General features: G+C 34.9%; 1 protein-coding gene across 2 annotated transcripts in view; it reads left to right on the top strand.

The window, feature by feature from the left end:
* The window catches only part of LOC150108495 (protection of telomeres protein 1-like), a 492786-nt gene that overhangs the window by 235440 nt on the left and 237013 nt on the right, over positions 1–20333 (top strand). For both annotated transcript variants that reach the window (XM_090415908.1, XM_090415909.1), the window contains exon 9: positions 18261–18353. In XM_090415908.1, the coding sequence (XP_090272034.1) occupies positions 18261–18353 (93 nt within the window). The remainder of the gene's footprint in view (positions 1–18260; positions 18354–20333) is intronic.

Below are 20333 nucleotides of genomic sequence, written 5' to 3'. Positions count from 1 at the left end.
AGAACTTTTCACTATAAAAAAAGTTAATGGAATCTAATGGTTACAACCCTAATCAACTCCAGTAGATAATTGACTCCTGTGTTCCAACACTTCAGGATTCTTCAACAGACCGCAGAGTTCCTATCTCTTACATTTCAGGCATCTCAGAACCTATTGGCAGAATTTTGAACAAGTATCATCTTATTTCCACATATTTTCCTATCAACAAAATTTCTCACTTGTTGCCATCTACAAAAGACAAACTGTCACCTCTATCATTGGCTGGTGTTTACCAGATACCGTTCTGTGGAAAAAAAGAATGAAGGAACATCAATATTATATTCAATACATGAAACCTCATATGTCTGGTCTAGCACAACATAGCATTGTCACTAATCATAATATCCAGTGGGATAAAGCTTGTCTTCTCCACAGATGCAGGTTTAAATTTGAACGTCTTTTTAAAGAAAGTTGCGAAGCCCTCTTACATAGGCCGAATTTAAATTGAAATGACTCTCTCTCTCCCAAAAGTTTGGGAGACTTATTTTATGCAACCATCAATAAAATAATTATCTTTAAATAATTATTTAATAATATTTTAGTAATTAATCTTCTGGCAAGCGGCAACAATTTATTTGGTGATCCATCGACTGTTCTGTATTTTGTATTCCATTCCTTTAACTGTTTGTTCTACACTGAAGATGTACTGTTACTTTCAGTATGAAATATTTGTACCTTTATTTAATTAAAGTTATTACTGGGGTCTATACGTGTTCCATTATTAAATTATCATCTTTATCATTATCTAGCATATAGTGTAAAATTTATATCCAACTAAGATACAGGCAGTCCCTGAGTTACAGACAAGATACATTCTGAGAACGTCTTTAGGTCGAATTTGTATGTAACTCGGATCTCTGGTGAACAGCACATATACGGTAATAATAATAACAATACTATAATGTCTCATACATGGCAATAATAATACAGTGTAATACTGTAATAATAATAATAATACCCCTGTAGCGTAACAATAAGTTACAGAAACTATTGTGCTCTTTTTTTTAATTCAAACAGAACATAAAAACAAACTCAAAAAACAAAATGCTCCTTAAGCTTAGCAAATCCTGCTTCAATAAGACAAAAGACTTCAGCTAATTCTTTTGCCGTAAACTTTCTTGGCTCTGGATCTTCTGATTCTTTGTGCTCTTGTGCTTCTATCATATGCTTCACTCTCTCTCCATAAGGTCTTCATTAGTTAGTACTTGTGAATGGGAGTCTTGGAGGTCAGTGACTTCATTTTCATTGATGTCCAATGGCAGTGCATTGCCACTGTCCACCACAGCTTTTCTGGCTTCAGCAATGTCTTCTTCTGTGAAGCACAAAAATCATCACAGAATTTAGGGGCAGTTTATTTCACACCCCTTTCATTGTTGATTGTTTCACTTCCTCTCAAGAATCATCAATGTTTTTGATGGCATCATAGATGTTATAATACTTCCAGAACTCTCTAAAGGTCATCATATCATCTTCTGTAGCCCTGACTGCTTGTGGATATGTACGCCGCAAGTAATAAGCCTTAAATGCAGAAGTGACTCCCTGGTCCATTGGCTGTAGTAACGATGTAGTGTTGGGTTGTAAAAATTTACATTAGGATGAAGGTCATCTGAAGATGTTGGATGTCCAAGATTATCCAGCACAAACAATAATGTTCAACAGCAGGAATAAAACAGTTCAAGAACCAATCTTCAAACATGGTAAGTATGACCCAGCGTAAAGGATCACACACCTGCTTACACCATGTGGGTTTGTTTACATGCTCAGAAGAAACTAGTTCCCGAATTATTAATTATCCTTATGGGAGCCCGTTCGTAAGTACAGAATGCCGTAAGTCGGGTCGTCCATAACCTGAGGAGTGCCTGTGTTTTTGTTCCATTTTTTGGTCTCTACAGGGATTAAATGTACAATTCTGAATATATTCATTATTTTGTAAATATACATTTGATGTATATAAATACAAATATACAAAGCACACTCCCTTTTTTTGGACGTATATAATGCTATACATTATGGGAAGAGCCACCACCACCACCACCCAGACTGATTTTGACCTAAGTAGGAGACTCAGAAGAGATACCAAAGTTGAAGTGATGCAGAAGTCATATGCAGTCAAACTCTGTTATAACAAGCACCACAACACTGACAAAATTTCCTCATCATAACCATTACTCACTGTATCAGTAATGAGTTAAATCTACCTCCTATTGTTTTTAATTCTCAATAACTCGATAAAAATAGCTTCAAAGAAATAAAAGAAGTATTAGAGAGAAAAAATAATATAATTACATACCTAGGTATTATTTGTATGAACATCCTTGACTATAATACACTTAATACTAAACATTTTATTTATTACTCTGTGAAAACAATAATATTTAATAATGAACATGATTTCAATTAGTCTTTTTTTTAACCAGTATAGTGAAGCTATGTTTGTTTTTAAATCGATCCAGCCAACCACTGTTACATACAAAATCATTGTGTCCAAATTGTTTAGCAAATTTTTCGGATTTAGCTTTCAAAATTAGACTGTCTGTTGAAAAACCAGCACTTCTTTGTATAGTGAACCGTTGAAGCAGTCCATCATCGATGTTTGCAAACTCATCCTTTCTAAATATTTTGTTTTTGGTTATGTTGTTTTCCAGTGCTGATATGTAGACATCTTCCACAATGTCAATACTGCTGAAGAGGAGAAGAAAACTTTTTACATGCTTCAACATTTTTTGCCCCATGTTCTAACTCATGAATAATTTTGACCTCTTCATGAACCGAGAGATACTTTCTTTTAGTAGACATGTTTCTGACAGAAGAGTTTGCTTTTAACTAATTTTACAGTTGTAACAGTGTTGGTAAAGCAAGGGTGGTGGGCCAGAAGTAAGACACTGCATAGGTAGGTAGGTAGATAGTGAGGTGTTGGTCCCTAAGAAAAAGATTAAATTATAAACTGGCTTGTAATCTGATGCAGGTGGTCATCAAAAGCTAAGTCACTCCTTTCATTTTTGTCTATTCCAAGAATTAGGTCCAAAAACTGCATAATTACCAAAATTTTCATTTACTGCTCACTCTTATGGAAATATGCATTTTACGCATATGGAAATGTGCCTAAATCAAAATCATTATGGCTTGTTGATCATTACAGCCATGATCACATTATATCTGTGTTCGTTACAGCAAAGTTTGATTGCATTTCCCATATAAAGTAATAAGGTGATACACTTTTTCATTTCTTGTATGTGGGAAATATATGATGTCTGCATTATATAATGATGTGATTAGGTGATACAGCTTGCCACTACTGGTATATGGAAATATGTGACTTCTGCATTATTTTATCTCTTTCTGGGTCTGGTTTCCGATGATTAGATCTCGATAATCAGCATTATTGAGGTACATTCAATTTTATTTACCTTTTTATAGATGAATACTATGAGAGTTCTACTCCTTTGCACTATGGGATATTAAGGCAATTAATGTGAGGTCATTAGCCTCTGTGTTCAGTATCGGTGGGCAATCTCGTAAGCTCTCAGGTCAAATTTACAAAATTTTCATTGTTTTTATAAACATTTGCCTTTGAAATAATGTGGAATCTAATATCCACTTTGCCTATGTAACTTAAATACAAATTCTTGTTATATCAACTATTTTTTTTTAGTGAAAATCTGATCCTGACAACCTCTATTTGGCATGAATCCAACTTGTTCTTCACCAAGCATCCCTTCCACAATTTTTCTTTTCTGTTTCTCAAGTATATTTTCATAAATCTTACCAGTAATACTCAGTAGGGAAATGCATTTTAATTATCACATTCAGTTTTATTTACCTTTTTATAGATGGGTACTATGAGAGTTCTACTCCAATTATCTGGATCGACTCTCTGAACAGGCCCTTTGAATTATGCAATGCCACCACTGTAAAACTTTTATACCTCCATATTTGAGCATTTCTGGTCAAATTTCATTTATTCCAGCTGCCTTTCCACATTTGAGGTTTTTGATTTCTTTCTCTACTTCAAGTATGGATATGTATTCCTGACTGCATTCCTGTTGGGAGTTTTTCTACAACCGTGCTGACACTGCTTGTTTCATTTATCAGTAATTACTTTCAAAGTAAGTATTCCAGACATCTAGAATGTCTTTATCTTCATTTTTCATCTTTATCATCTCTGATTCCTTTTCAGTACTTCTTCCATTTCTAAGATTTTTCAATAGCTTCCAGAACATTTTTCCACCTTCCTGATATTTATTTTCTATATTCTTACCAAACTGTTTCAATGACTTTTGTTTAGCTAGTTTTACACAGTGCTTTGCTATTTTACATATTTCTCTGTATTCTCTAAGAGCACAAGCTTACTTACTTGTCAGGAACTTTCCATATGTTTTCTTCTTTTTCTTGACTGCCTCTTTAACTTCCAGAGTCTACCATGGAGTTCTGATTTTTCTGTCCTTAGAGACAACTTCACCACATGCCTCTCTCATGAACAATATGTTCCTGTTCATTTTATATGAAAAAAATATATCAGGAGGAAAGGAAAAATAATAAACTTTTTAACATTTCTGCACACAAAAATGTGTAACAATAAACTGCTTTCCTATTATTCGTTAATAAGTGGTATGAGGAACTATTGTGTATACAGCAGACCAACCACAGGATCTCAAAATTCCATTCTTCTAATTTTTTAGGATATGAAAATGTAAACTATTTTATTGATTATAAAAACTTTAATTAATAACTACCTATATTTTGGCATTATGTTACATTGCCATCTTCAGGTATCATTGTCACTTCCAGGCACTTACCCTAAGCAAATGAGGCTGAAGAAATGCAAGTGAAGTCGGTCCTAGAATCCTAAAGGTGCTCCCTAGTCGGTTAAATTAGGTTGCCTTGGCCGTTGGGCTGATGATCTTAGAATGTAAGCTTCCCAATTTTGGGGCAGTCTAATGCACCAAAATTTGTTTAGATTTGAGAAGTTTTTCAGAGCTGAAACTGATACAAGGAATAAACTTTCATACCTGTACATGCTGAGGTGTAATAAAGTGGCTTTCTTCCAGCGTATTCTGTGGTGGGTGTCCAATGCTTGATTAGTAAGTCCTGAGTGGCAGAAAAATAATTACTAAAGCTAAATTACTAAATTAATAAGGGAAATGCCAAACAGACTACATAAGCTTGCCTCTTTACTTTTAGATTGTACCTACCTCCCTGTAGAATATGATCCCACTAGCTCTCAAATCAACTGTGGAACCGAATGAAGTCCTTGTTTGAATATCCTGATATTAGCTGTCCTGCCTATTTGGCCATAGTAGGACAGTTTTCAACTGCAAGGCACCTGGTATTCTCCAGGTAGGTCTACGGGAAGTGACCAATTTTTTATGTGGTTTGTAAACCACACAAGAAATTTGGGTGCATGAGACTTCCCCAAATTTGGGAAGCTTACATTCTAAGAGTACCAGCCAAGACAACCCACTTCAGCCTGCCAGGGGGCATCTTTAGTTGCCCGACTTCAGTTACCTTTCTTCAGCCTCATTTGCTTAGTGTAAGTGCCTGCATGCACATATCATTGTTTTGTAATCCCTGAAGTGTAACATTGCCAAAATATAGGTAGTTATTAATTAAAGTTTTTATAACTAATAATGTAGTTTGCATTGTCATTTCCTAAAAAAATTAGAAGTATATCTAACCCAGGGGTCGGCAAACTTTTGAGACGGAAGAGCCAAACCTGTTCCTCACAACAATTTAAAAATTATTCGAGAGCCATAAATATATTTTTACAAATAAGGAAAATTTAAAGTAATATTATAGTATATTTATAGTATTATATAAAGAGTTATAATATTAATTATATCTTTATTAAATGAAGAAAAAATCACACAAAAGAATTGCTCTCATTGGTTTTAATCAGTGTGAGCAATGAGCTTGCATTTCCTTACAAAGTTTCTGTATGTCCAGTTTATAACTGGTCGTTTTAATTTAAGACAATATTCCAAGTTGGCATCAGTAATTTGGCTCCTCAATTTACATTTAATGAAATTCATGTTAGAAAACAATTGCTGACATAAATATGTAGACCCGAAGATACTGAGAACACCAAATGCAAATTTTTTCAACTCATGATATGAGTCCCGAAGACTATTCCAAGTGTAGAAAATCATTGAGTCTGCCTTCTGTAGTTCTTTTATAGCAATCTGCTTGTGCTGTGAAATCAGACTGCATTTTTCTTTTTCCAGTTCTTTTATTTCAGTACCAAGACATACAAATTTGGAGCTCTATAAGTCTTTGCTTGTCAAGTCCAGCAATTGTATTTCAAAATTAGCAGTGTCAATATCAAACGGAGGAAAATTTAATTCCTTCACATTGGCATTAAGAGGATTTCTAATAAAAGCTAGGGTCACTTTATTATTTGTGAATTCCTGAAACCTTTGAAGAAAAGATTCTGTCATGTTTAAAACTGCTGTCTTGAAATAATCTTTGTTAATGAGGGCATTGTTTTCTCAGTGATATTGAGACAAGTTTGGGAAACGAACTAAAGTTCCCCCTCTCTAAATCTTCAGCAAACAGAATCAATTTCTTTTCAAACGAAATAACTTCCTCTAGCATTGAAAAAGCAGTATTTCCCTTGCCTTGTAATTTACGATTGAGCTGATTCAGTTGTGATGTAACATCCACCATAAAGTACAATTTTTGCAACCACTGATCTTCTGTTAATTCTGGATATTGAACATCCTTGTTGTCGAGGAATAGTTTAATTTCATTTATGCAAGATGCAAAATGCTTTAACATTTAAAATGGAAAGCGAATTTCCATTCGCTTTCCATCGAATCCAGTACAACAGGGTTCAATGGAAAGCCATCAAACCCTGTTGTACTGGAGAAGATCTGAATACTCGCTCTCCATTTCACTTAGCAACTCTTTAAATTGTCGATGGTTAAGTCCCCTTTTTTTCACTCCCATCATACTTTTTTGCACCATCAGTTGCAATTGACACAATTTTATTGAGTGGGATATGATTTTTTTCCACGTATTCAAGGACAGGATTTGCTATGTCCTCTCCATGCGTTTGGCCCTTGAGTGGCAATAATCTCAGAAGTTCTTCTCTCGGACCCTCAGATGATACCTCACAAAAAGGGAAACTTGGACTGTGTCCTTGATGTCGCAAGACTCATCGCAATTGATAAAGCTGGAGTTAATTTAACGTCTTCGATTTGTTGGTTGGTTACATTTGAGGACATTGTAACTGTCCTATCCTACTGTTTTGGCAGATAACGGTATGTTTTTAATTTTATTTAAAATCTCTGCTTTGTTTTTGAAATCCCGAAAAAGTTCTTCTGATGCATTAATAAAACAACATTTTATGTATTCACCATCTGTGAATGGTTTTCCTCTCTTAGCGATCTCCTGACTCACTACGAAGCTTGCAACATTAACATCATTGACAGACTCTCTCCAGTAATAAATACAGAACTTGATTTTTCAACATTTTTCTGAAGTTCTTCAACTGCTCTCTTTCTTGTGTCACCGACAGGATATTTTCTGGCAAATGTGGCATGTTTTATTGTGAAGTGTCTCTTCAAATTTGGCTTTTTGTTGTGCGCCAGTTTTTCTTGCCAAATAAGACAGGTTGGAAGGCCATCTGAGTTCAAGATAAATGTGAAAGATTCAGTCCATTCAATTTTAAAGTCACGATGCTCATCTGTTGTTTTTCGTTAGTTTTTTTTCTTCATAGCCATGTTGAAAAGCACCCTAAACAATATATTTTATTGTACACATTATAAATACGTTATATAAAAAGAAAATAAAAAGAACTAAGTGATTATTCAAAATAATAAATGACAATAATTCGAAAACATAATAAAAATAAATCTCGCCAGTAATACGTTTTATTGTGACAGTTGCACGTGAAATAAAACACCGCGGTAAATCGCGACCATCAACGTATCTAAATATAATAAAACCAATATTATTTATATATATATATATATATATATATATAGCAGCAAAAGAAACAGCAAAGTGTCACGGACTTCGCTTTCACATTTCTCCATTACCAACGTTGCCTTGCCCAGTAGAGGGCGCCCGTGCGCTCACTTATTAGTCACTTTGTTGCTCTGCAAATGACCTCAGATGTCGAGGCACCCTAAAACCTAATCCTAATTAGTCACTTTGTTTGGCTACCCTGCCTACCATGTGCTCAACCATTCCCTCCACTCCCTCTGTATACCCTCTCCATGCTCGCTTTCCCCTCCCTGACATCGCGCATCTTAGTGCCACGAAGTTTTGTGAGACCTATAAAACAAATGAAATCACCATTAGGTGAATGAAATCCTTTAAAAATTTCATAAATGAAACTATGATAGTTTTATTTTCATTTTCAATTTTACTTCAGAGCCACATGTACTTACCCAAAGAGCCGCATGTGGCTTGCGAGCTGCAGTTTGCCGACCCTTGTGGTTAGATAATATATAAACCTATCTACAAGAATTGTGATCATCCACTGAGATTCCATGCATGTAAGGCCTGTCAATACAGCAAGTTAAAGATGAAGATTTCAAGACAACTAAATCAATTAACCTTTCTAAATGCTGCTGGGATAATAATGATCCTGAACTGTGTAACACTAAAACACCGATTTACGTCACCGATGGCTCTCCGCATATACAGATCACTAGCTTCGCTCTTCTACAGGAGCAGATTGCTGTCACCCACATTTTCTTGGCTGACACCAATCAGGCTATTCATGTGCTAGAGCAAGAGTTTGCCGTTACGCTGAACATCAACCTTTGGATGATCCTTTCCGATTTTCTACTGAGACTCGAATGTCTCAGCAGAAAAGAATTTCAAAGAATACAATGTCGGTACGTTAAAAAATCTGATAGTTTAAAAAAGAACTTGTCTTCCCAACTTCGACTACCTCTCAAGATGGTAATAAACCTGTCAATGAAGCCTGAAGCAATCAGTTGGAAGGCCATCTGAGTTGGCCACAACTTCACTAGCTCTGAAAAAAAAATCTCCACAGAAGAAATAATGATACAGGTAGGACAAGGTATCTGCAACCTTCCCAACCATATGGCCAACAGTATCAGACTGAATGTAACAAGTGTTCTAACCCAAGCCAAACCACCAAAAAGCAACCTATCAAAAGAAGAATTCAAAGCTCTGCAAGAAATGAAAAAGACAACAGAAAAATAATAATTACTAAAGCAGATAAGGGAAATGCCAAACAGACTACACAGGTAAGCTTGTCTCTTTACTTTTAGATTGTACCTACCTATCTATAGAATATGATCCCACCAGCTCTCAAATCAAAACACTCCATAGGCTCCTTAAGAAGATTACCTCTTGGCCAGTGGAAAGGACTATCAGAGTAAAACCTTTTAACTTTAACCTCCACCCCCAGATGGACTACCAAAAATCCATAAGCAAAATGTACCATTGTGAATGACATTGATTCCCCCACATACAAATTAGCCAAAGTACTCACACAATATAGTGGCAACACACCTTCACACACAAAAAAAAGAACTCAGCCTACTTTTAAGCCAGTATAGAAAACCTCTCACGCTAACACACTGACATAATGGTCAGTATTGATGTCTCCTCCTTATTTTTCACCAATGTCCCACTCAAAGATACCTTAGACCTCATCCAAGCCAAATTTCCTCCTGATATCTCAACCCTATTTTAGTTCGCCATGAACTCGGGCTATTTCGTTTGGCAAGGAAAATTCTACAAACAGATAGAGGGACAGCCATGGATTCTCCACTCTCTCCACCCCTGGCCAAACTCTTTATGGAGACCTTTGAAGAAAAAGTCTTAGACTCTGCTCAACATAAACCTACTGTTTGGCCACGCTAGGTGGATGATGTGTTCGCTATTTGGCTGCATTGCCTGGATACACTTCACAATTTCTCAACACACTTAAACAATCAACACCCCAGAATCCAGTTTACCTTGGAAAAGGAAAACAACAACGGTCTTCCTTTCCTAGACACTCTGATTACATGCCAGCCTGATGGATCCCTGGCTTTCTCTGTTTACAGAAACCTACAAATACAGGTGGATATATTCACCAGCAGAGTCACTCCCCCCCCCTAACAATATGCGATTATAAAAACCCTATATAACAGGCTAAAAATTAATCAGTTCAGATAACAGTGCCCTAACTACTGAACTTAACCATATACTTAACACCTTCTTAGCCCGATGGCTACAACCCCAAAAAATATTAAAAACAGTTAACTTCCCCCTCTCCCCCTTCCTAACAGAGATTAAATATATCACCATTCCATATATCTGGGGTACATCTGAAAAATAACAAAAATCCTAAGGAAATATGACCACACAACAAATTGCTAACCACATAAGAAATTGGCATCTCTTATCTGCTCCATCGAAGACCATCCACTTCCCCTAGACCTTCCTGGAGTATACCAAGTCTCTTGCAGTTACAAACTGTCTTATTATTGCCCAATAGGCAAGACAGCCAATATCAGCCATTCAGGACTTGCTGACCATGCATTGGACCAACCACAGAATATGCTGGAAGGAGGCCACTTTATTACATTGCAACTAGTACGAAAGATTATTCCTTGAATCAACCTCAGCTCTGAAAAACTTCAGAGCTGTTGGGTGCACGAGACTGCCTCAGATTTGGGAAGTTCACATTCTAAGAGCATTAGCCTAATGGCTAAGACAATCCAATTTAGCCTACTAGGGGCACCTTTATGACTCTAGGACTGACTTCATTTGCCTTTCTTTAGCCTCATTTGCTTAGTGTAAGTGCCTGCATGCACACATCATTGTTTTATGATCCCTGAAGATGGCAATGTAACATTGCCAAAATATAGGTAGTTATTAATTAAAGTTTTTATAATTAATAATATAGTTTACGTTGCCATTGAAGAAATTAGAAGTATGTCTAACCAACATATAAGCCTATCTACAAGAATCAAGATTACATTGTTTGGAGGTCTATAATAATGAGTTTTCCACTATGTACAAATTGTGCACCTCATAACTTATAACCATCTTTTGTATGCCATTTTATTTCATTATAGGAAGACCATAAGTTATTAGACTCAAATATTTTGGTTTATGAGATATACCAGTTTCAAAAAGGAAACCAAGAGTAGGCATATTTAAATAAATTACTTCACCTCCTAACTTAAACAGATGGTCTACGTCTATCCCCTTTGTTGGAAATAGTACTTTTTAAATCAGCTAATCTTTCCTAACTTTATTTTATTTAATTATTTTTTTCTTTAATAAGTTAGGAAATTTAATTCCCTCTTTTAGTTATCTTTCATCAGCTACTTAGGTAGCCTTTTGGAATTGTCAGTTATTGTTTGATTAGTTTTTTATTAAAAAATATTAGTATAATATTCTTTAATAAAAATTAAAGAATATTATACGTGAGTTTATTCCACTATTATAATTTATTAGAAATATACCAGTTTTGTGAAGTTTTTTAACTATCAATAAAAGTCAGCTAACATAGAAATATAGATTTCACTTTTTTTATCAATTTTTTATTCCCTATTAATGAAATAATATCTAGGAAGAAGTATCACTTATCATAGTGTTTTGTCTTTTTCAACAACTTTTTAATATACTTTTTTATACTTAAAACTTTTTTATATATATATAAAATTTAATGGTTCATAGCTGTATGTATAATATTCAAAATTTTGAATTTTTTGAAAATCTATAATAATGAGTTTTCCACTATGTACAAATTGTGTAACTCAACTTATAACCATCTTTTGTATGCCACTTTATTTGATTATAGGAAGACCATAAGTTTAATTTGTGAACTTAAATTGTACATATTTGGTCTAATGTATTAAAATTAAGACCTTTTATTGCTAAAAAACCATAAGATATAATGATAAAATATACAAAGAGCCAACAAATTTCACTAGCCACAGTCTAGCATTTTCAAGGCTGTACTGGTGTGAAAACAAATGCATCAAGTTACATGTAAAACATATGCCTTTAGTAACTGCTAGGCCGTTACATTTGATAATTCGTGTTTGATGGCGTGCATGCGTTCAAATGCTTCAGTCAGAATCCAGTACATGATCACGTGTTGTGTAGTTTTTTGCATATTGTAGTTCTGTTAATCTGAGAGAAATGATGAGATTTTTCCATATGTCTTTAAGAATAGTACCTTGATTTCTATTTAAATTATTGCCTGTGCCAGCTGCTTCTTTGAAAGTTCTGTGTCTGTAGTCATTCTTAATGTAAGGCATAGAACTGTTTTTTCCAATCTATAACGTGATTTGATGTTGAGAAATGATGAGCTAAACCAGATGTGATGATTCTGTTTTGATTGATACCCCCCCCCCCCACATGTTCCTTCTGTCTTATTTCAAAACTTCTAGAAGTCTGACCAATGTAAGAAAGTTTTTTATGGAAAAACTTGAAAAGGATGTTCTTTCCACCATTTCACCAAACCGTCGATTTGGTGGAGATATGTCAATGACGTGTTCATCATCTGGAAGGATACCATGGAAAACCTTCTCGTGTTTCTTAATAAAATCAACTCACTACACAATAAGATCAAATTCACTATGGAACTGGAGAGGAACAAAGAACTACCTTTTCTTGACATCCTCATGAGGAGAGAAGATAACAATATCCAACTGTCCATTTACAAGAAACCCACAGATACAGGTAGATATCTACATTATTCGTCTAACCATCATAGATCACAAAAACACAGCATCATTCATATGCTCCTTAATAGAGCCTTAAGGTCTATTTCGAAAGAAGCAGATGTACAGAGAGAACTGTCACTAATAGCTAACACTCTATCTCTGAATGGATACCCTTCTAACATTTTTAACAAATTGCTATTTAAAGACAACCTCCAACAATGTGTTACAGTGTCCCAATATGTGTCCACAGCTGTCATTCCATATATTAATTCAGTTTCCACAAAATTGGTCAGAATGTTAAAAGCTCATAACATCAGAGTGGTTTTTAAACCAACTACCATGATCAGACAAATCTTAAGATCACCCAAAGATGAGGTACCTTTCTTCAAATTTCCTGGAGTATATGAAATTCCTTGCACGTGTGGCCTTTCTTACATTGGTCAGACTTCTAGAAGTTTTGAAATAAGACAGAAGGAACATGTGGGAGATGTCAATCACAATAGAATCATCACATCTGGTTTAGCTCATCATTTCTCAACATCAAATCATGTTATAGATTGGAAAAATAGTTCTATGCCTTACATCGAGAAGGACTACAGAAACAGAACTTTAAAAGAAGCAGCTGTGGTACTATGCACAGGCAATAATTTAAATAGAAATCAAGGTACTATTCTTAATGACATATGGAAAAATCTCATCATTTCTCTCAGTTTAACAGAACTACAATATGCAAAAAACTACACAACACATGGTCATGTACCGGATTCTGTCTGAAGCATTCGAGCGCATGCACGCCAACAAACATGAATTATCAAATGTAACGGCCTAGCAGTTACTAAAGTGTATGTTTTACATGTAACTTGATGCATTTGTTTTCACACCAGTACAGCCTTGAAAATGCTAGACAATAGCTAGTGAAACTTGTTGGCCCTTTGTATATTTTATCATTATATCTTATGGTCTTTTAGCAATAAAAGTTCTTAATTTTATGACCATAAGTTATTAGTTTCAAATATTTTGGTTTATAAGATATACCAGTTGCAACAAGGAAATACCGAGAGTAGGCATATTTAAATAAATTACTTCACTCTCCTAACTTTCAAAATTTTCAAAATCAAATGGACTGTTATAGAAGTTTCATACAGTGAAATATTGTGTCCAGTGAGAAATGGAAAATAAGAAAGGCAAATCTTGGAACAAAATTCTGTTCAATTTATGAAATAAACGAAGGACCGAGTAGCCACTTTTATGTTGAGCCCATACATGAGAGGTTGATTGATCAATCTATAGTACATTAGTATCATGTACCAGGTTTAGTTAGGGAATGTATATTTCCATGCTGGTGAGGATTATTTTGATAAATTTGGTTCATATGTTTAGGTTGGAAGGCCAGAAGCAATAGTCCAACCATGGGAATGAGGCAGAGAAGTCGCGCGGGTTATCCCACTTGACATTGTTATAATGCCAAACTACTCTTGTATGAGAGTGGCTGTGTAAGCATTTTTTCATGGAGGAGGAGATGAGCACTAGATTGTACTCAGAATTACCTAGGGGCCCCTACTACATTCACTGTGCATTTGGAAGAGTCATTGGTGAGGAAAAAATCTAGGGTATTTGGGAAGTGGTTCAAGTTATCAGGTATTCTGGTTGGCATCTGAACAATTTGTGCAAGGTTGTTAGTGACAGCAAATGTTGCAGCATCTCTGCCTTCAAGATCTGTACAACTGGAGGAGGAAAGCCAGTTGGTGTTGTGGACATTAAAATCTCCTAGGAGGATGATTTTGCTATTGGGAAAGTGGAACTGGAGAAAATCAATTTTTAAGGAGAGGAAATGAACAAGATCAGATGGGTTGGTTGCATTTGCGAAGTAATAGAGACAGCAAATGAATTTGATTGAGTGGATCAGAGATATTTTCAACCAAAAAGGTCAAAGTTGGGCGATTCTATGTTTGGTGCTCTCTGGCAAGATATATCAGAACAGATGTATGCATAGATGCCACCCTTGGGTTGAAAGGAGTTAAAGAGTGTATAGTTTGGAAGGTTGAGATGAATAGTGGTGGAGGGAGGTTAGATTTGAGTTTCTGCCAGAAAGAGAAGGATGTTTATAAGAAATTTTTTTCAACTAAAATGTGCTTCTTTGCATATAATATCTCCTTCCCTCATTCATATAATTTGACTATCTTAACCATTATATTTATTTATGCCAACAATAACATCTTAAATATTATTAATCTAAAATTACTCAGTAATGGTTGCTATTTATCATTTCAATTAAAACTTGAGAGTTCTAATGAAAATTGGATACTTCAACTTCTTCAATAACATTGAACTTGACTATATACAAAAATATCAGATTATACTTATTGCCAGTGCTTTTTTTGGGGGACCATGCACAATGCTATGGCATATCAGCACTTTTATATTAACAATGACATTTTGACATATAAGTATTAGGTGAATGTAAATAAGATAAGTACTAGGTAATAGTTTTTACACATTTAGCACCTATTGTTTTACAAAATAAGCACTGTTTACTGCCTTATTTAAACTTATACTACAATTGTAATATGTTTAATCAAAATAATTAATTAATATGGTACCTGATATATAAAACTTTTAAGTCTTAATTTTTTTATTAGCAGTTGTCGCACATGGATTGTAGAACCTATAATACACTAATGCTCTGAGGTATCAAAGGAATGAGAAAAAAAAAATTGCTTATTAACATTGGATTAAAATAAGGTATGATGAATACTGTTAAATGCAGGTTGGCAGAAAACATGCAGAAGAGAACATTCTCATAAATGTTTAGAAAATGGGAAGGAACTTTTAAGAAGTAGATGATTTTCATCAGCTGGTGTGACAGATCATGTGATAAAAGGACTAGAAATATAAAAATATATTGTATACTGAAAGTCTGTATCTTTATAAGATTTCAGCTACACTGCATTTTGTGCTACTTATTAGCACTGGCTCTGAGAAGCAGCTATGAACATGAGTTAATCCTATTATTTCATTCTGCCAACTGTAAAGGATTATCACACCTCTTAATGGTGATAATTGGCTAGCACTTATACGTGTTTCTTTATTTCTATCATATGCTTCACATCCTCATTTTGGTAGATGGAAAAATGGTAGAAAACAGTGATTTTGTAAGGCAGTTGTTTAAAGTCTGGGAAACTATTTTTGTAGTCAACATCAGCTTTGAAGCACTTCTCTGACAAGTACGAGATAATAAGTGACTGCATTAATTTACTAAAAATATGTGAGACAGTTATTTTAATACCATTTTCAGTCCAACACTATAAATCTAGACTGAAAAGATACTGTGATAGAATATGAGTTCTTTTGTCCACTACAATTTTGAATTGTTTTCACAGTTACTTGATGTTATGGCTTTTGTTCTTATTTTTTTTTTTGTTTTTTTTTGTGTGTGTGCATGTGCGCAAAGGATGCTTATTTCAAATCCATCACAATATTAGCATCTTAATAATTTTTTTTTTTTCCTTATATACTGTTGTGAATTAATATTGTTAAAACGTTTATGTAATGAATATTTTAGAAATGTAAAAATATGCCTTTGCAATTGCCAAGAGGTAATGAACAAATTCACCTTAACTAGAAATATTATTATTACATGGGCATCTCCATGGAGTTCAAAGATTCATCAAAACCCACACTAACCATCATTGACACAATTATGCTATCATACCAGTCAAATTAGTTCACTAACAGATCACTCTCGACTGTCTCTCTAGCAAGTCAATCCATCATTTAGCACTCTCAAAACAAAAATGTAATCCTTACACTCTTGCTAACCCCACACTCTTATACAACTTACAAGGGTGATACCTCTTTTTCTGTCTCCACTCATGTATTGGAAAATTTCTTTGGCATCTACTCTTTAAAACCTTTTGGTGACTTATGTTTCTGTCCTTCCCCCCTCTTTTCTGCCTGAACTTTGCATCCCACCAAACATTCAGTCTGTCCTCACAAGGAACACTTCATCAAGTGATCATCTTTTTGGTCACTTATCTCTGAATCTGTACAGAATAATCCAGATGTGATCATTTCAAAGCATTGTAAAAAGGAATAATAACTTCTATATCCCTGCTTGTTAGTGTATTTCTTAACATCTAAGTGATCCTTTGAAATATGCCAACTTTTGCAATGTGTTATCTGAACTGTAGCTCTCTCTCTGTCCACCACTACTGCTAAATACCCAGCCTCATCAATTTCTTGATGTTTTTTTATCCCAAAATTCATAACTTTATACTTGGACACATTGAATTGGCTGCCATTGGCCTTTGCCAAACCACCAGTCTGTTTAATTCATCCTGCAGAATCTGTACATTGCCATTATTGCTCTTTCTGGGTTAGCATCATCATCAGGAAATAGGATATTTCTCCTCAGATTATTCCCAGTATCATTCTTGTATAAATTGAACAACATGGGCCCAAGTAGAGTCTACCACTGATCATCTGCTTTCTCTGATTCAGCATCCACCATATACTACTCTCTGATGTCTCCCATCAGGCCTCAGACCCCCAGAATAGATACTAACCACTATGTGACCTTTATTCACTTAACATACTTGGGGAAAACTGACCAAAATGTCCTCTGGTTCTGTTACATTGATCCAATTTGAGTAGTGTTCAGAGTTCTGAAGCACTCCTGCACCACCTAGACTTGAATTGCATTTGGGATAGTCATCCTCATAAATGGTAAGCAATATCCCCCCTCTTTTTTTTGTAATTAATTTTTTAAATTAATTTTTTGCCATGGCATTTAAATTAAATTTATTTATTTATGTAATTTTATTGTAGTTCATTTTAATTTGTGTTTTATTTATATTTCATTTTATTCTGAAACCACCCTTATGACAGTCAGTACTCAAGCACATGGCTTAGATCTGTAAAAAAAAACAAAAAAAAAACATTGCTTTGTTTGAGCTTCACCTTGTGCAGTGATGATGACCTTTTAGTTTCAGGCTGAAATATTTGCAATAATAAAAATTATCATTATTCATTCCTGTAAATACATATTTCTAATAATCAAGATGCCATTAAAAACTTGCCTTATTCTTTTTAATATTTCTGGTTTTCTCTGCTCTGTGATATTGAAGTTTAAGAAATCTAAATATTCATCGTAACATGATTTGGTAAGGATTATCTGCTCTACTTTCAGTTGTTTATATATGTATTATTTTTAAGATGTAACAGTTATTTCTAGCTAATCTCAGATGGTATGGTCACTTAAATAGAATGGGAGAGGAAAGATTAGCAAAACAAGTGTTCTCTGCCAGGTTGGCAGGAAAACGACCCAGAGGAAGACCAAGATATAGGTGGATTGATACGGTACAACGTGCCTTAGACGATAGAAATATAAGATCTGATAATGTTGGAGTCTTGACAAGTAACAGACTGATTTGGAGGAAAATTGTAGATAGGAAGTTAGTAATGATGTAATTTTTCATGTAGTACTGTCATATCCTGTACACCCCTTGAGGGTACATGGCAGGAATTTGATGATGATGATGATGATGATGACAGTTATTTCTTTATTTTCAGGTATTAGACTTAAGAACTTGGAAGAATTCTATGAGCCATTTGAAGACCATATCAGAACTTTGCATTGGAGAATATGTAAATATGGTCTGTCAGGTAATCTCTCTAAATGTATTGCAGAAAATTTGAAATCACATTGAAATGTTTCTATTCTAAAATAAAAAAAAGTATTGCAATTGTATCTTCAGATTAGTTAATGACTTCAAAATTATGCAGTAAAACTTCCCAGTTGCATAATGAAATAAAATATATTACATAGTTAAAGTGATGTTAATTACAGTCAACATATTGAAACTTTTTGTATAAATGAAATTAATTTAGATTATTTGAATGTCTTTTTATAATCCCCACCTAATAAAAGGCTTTTAGCCTATAGGATATTATTAGTAGTACTGATGATTAAATACTTAAGGAATTGACAGCGTATACTAGAAATATAAATTAAATCAAACTTTAATATATACTTTCCAATATTTCTACATCACGTTGCCATCTTCATGGGAACTTAAGATAAAGACACTTGCATGCAAGTACTACACAACAGCAAATGAGAAACAAAGCGAGGAAGCTACCGTTTTCCTAAAGTCCTGATGGTGCCCCCTGGCAGGCTATATTAGGTGTTCTTGGTCTTTGGGCTGAAGTTCTTCTAATGTATGTTTCCCAAATTTTGGGTAGTCTCATGCATCCGAATTTGTTGAGGTTTGGCATGTTCCTAAGGGCTGAGGCTGATTCCATGAATAGTCTTTCATATTTGAACTTGCTGCGGTGTATTACTGTGGCTTTCTTCCACATTTGGCCACATGGCCTGGATACACTCCTCTCCTCCTTAACACACTTAAACAACCAACACCCTGGAAAAAGAGGAAAACAATAGCCTCCCCTTCCTAGACACACTAGTCACCCACTAACCTGATGGAACCTTGGTTTTCTCAGTTTATAGAAAACCTACCCATACAGGCAGATACATTCACCAACAATCCCCCCCCCACACACACACACATACAACAATATGGAGTTATTAAGACACTCTTCAACAGGGCTAATTAATCTGTTCAAATGACACAAAGTCCTAACCACTGAACTAAATCACATCCTTAACACTTTCTCAGCCAATGACTACCCCTCCCCAACAAAAAAAAAAAATCCAAAAAATACTAAAACCAGTTATCCACAACACAACCCACCTCCTCCCCTTCATAAAATAGATTACTCTAAATCCATCACCATTCCCTACATCCGAGGCACCTCGGAAAAAATCAACAAAATCCTAAAAAAAAATATGACTTGACCTCTTGTTACAGACCATATAGAAAATTGGCATCCTTTATCCGCTCCACTAAAGACCAACCACTTACCTTAGACCTACCAGGTGTATACCAGGTCCCTTGCAGCTGTAAATTTTTTTACTTTTGCCAAACAGGCAGGACAGCAAATATCAGAATCTCAGATCACAAGGACTACATCTGATGTTACCAGTACAGCCACTCTGGTTTTGCAGACCATGCTCTGAATACCCGCCACAGAATAAGGTGGACGAAAGCCACAGTAATGCACTACAGCAAGTTCAAATATGAAAGACTATTCATGGAATCAGCCCTTAGGAACATGCCAAACCTCAACAAATTTGGATGCATGAGACTGCCCCAAATTTGGGAAACATACATCAGAACTTCAGCCCAAAGGCCAAGAACACCTAATGTAGCCCACCAGGGGGCACCATCAGGACTTTAGGAAAACGGTAGCTTTCTCGCTTTGTTTCTCATTTGCTGTTGTGTAGTACTTGCGTGCATGTGTCTTTATCTTAAGTTCCCATGAAGATGGCAACATGACGTTGCCAAAATATTGAAAAGTATATATTAAAGTTTGATTTAATTTATATTTCTAGTATATGCTGTCAATTCCTTAAGTATTTAATAATCATGTTTAACCAGCGTATAAGCATTTCTACAAGAATTATTATTAGTACTGTGGGTATGTGCTAAGGATTAGATAATTTGAAAACATTGCTGTAGAGACAAAACATGAAACTTCTTTTAAAACCACTTGATGCCTCCAGTAAGCAGGGTGGTGATCTCA

This window comes from Typopeltis vanoorti, chromosome 3, assembly GCF_054136105.1.
Source record: "Typopeltis vanoorti isolate ZY-2024b chromosome 3, IOZ_Tvanoo_1.0, whole genome shotgun sequence".
In the NCBI taxonomy this organism is placed as follows: domain Eukaryota; kingdom Metazoa; phylum Arthropoda; class Arachnida; order Uropygi; family Thelyphonidae; genus Typopeltis; species Typopeltis vanoorti.
This window is presented reverse-complemented; position numbering and strand designations above follow the sequence as displayed.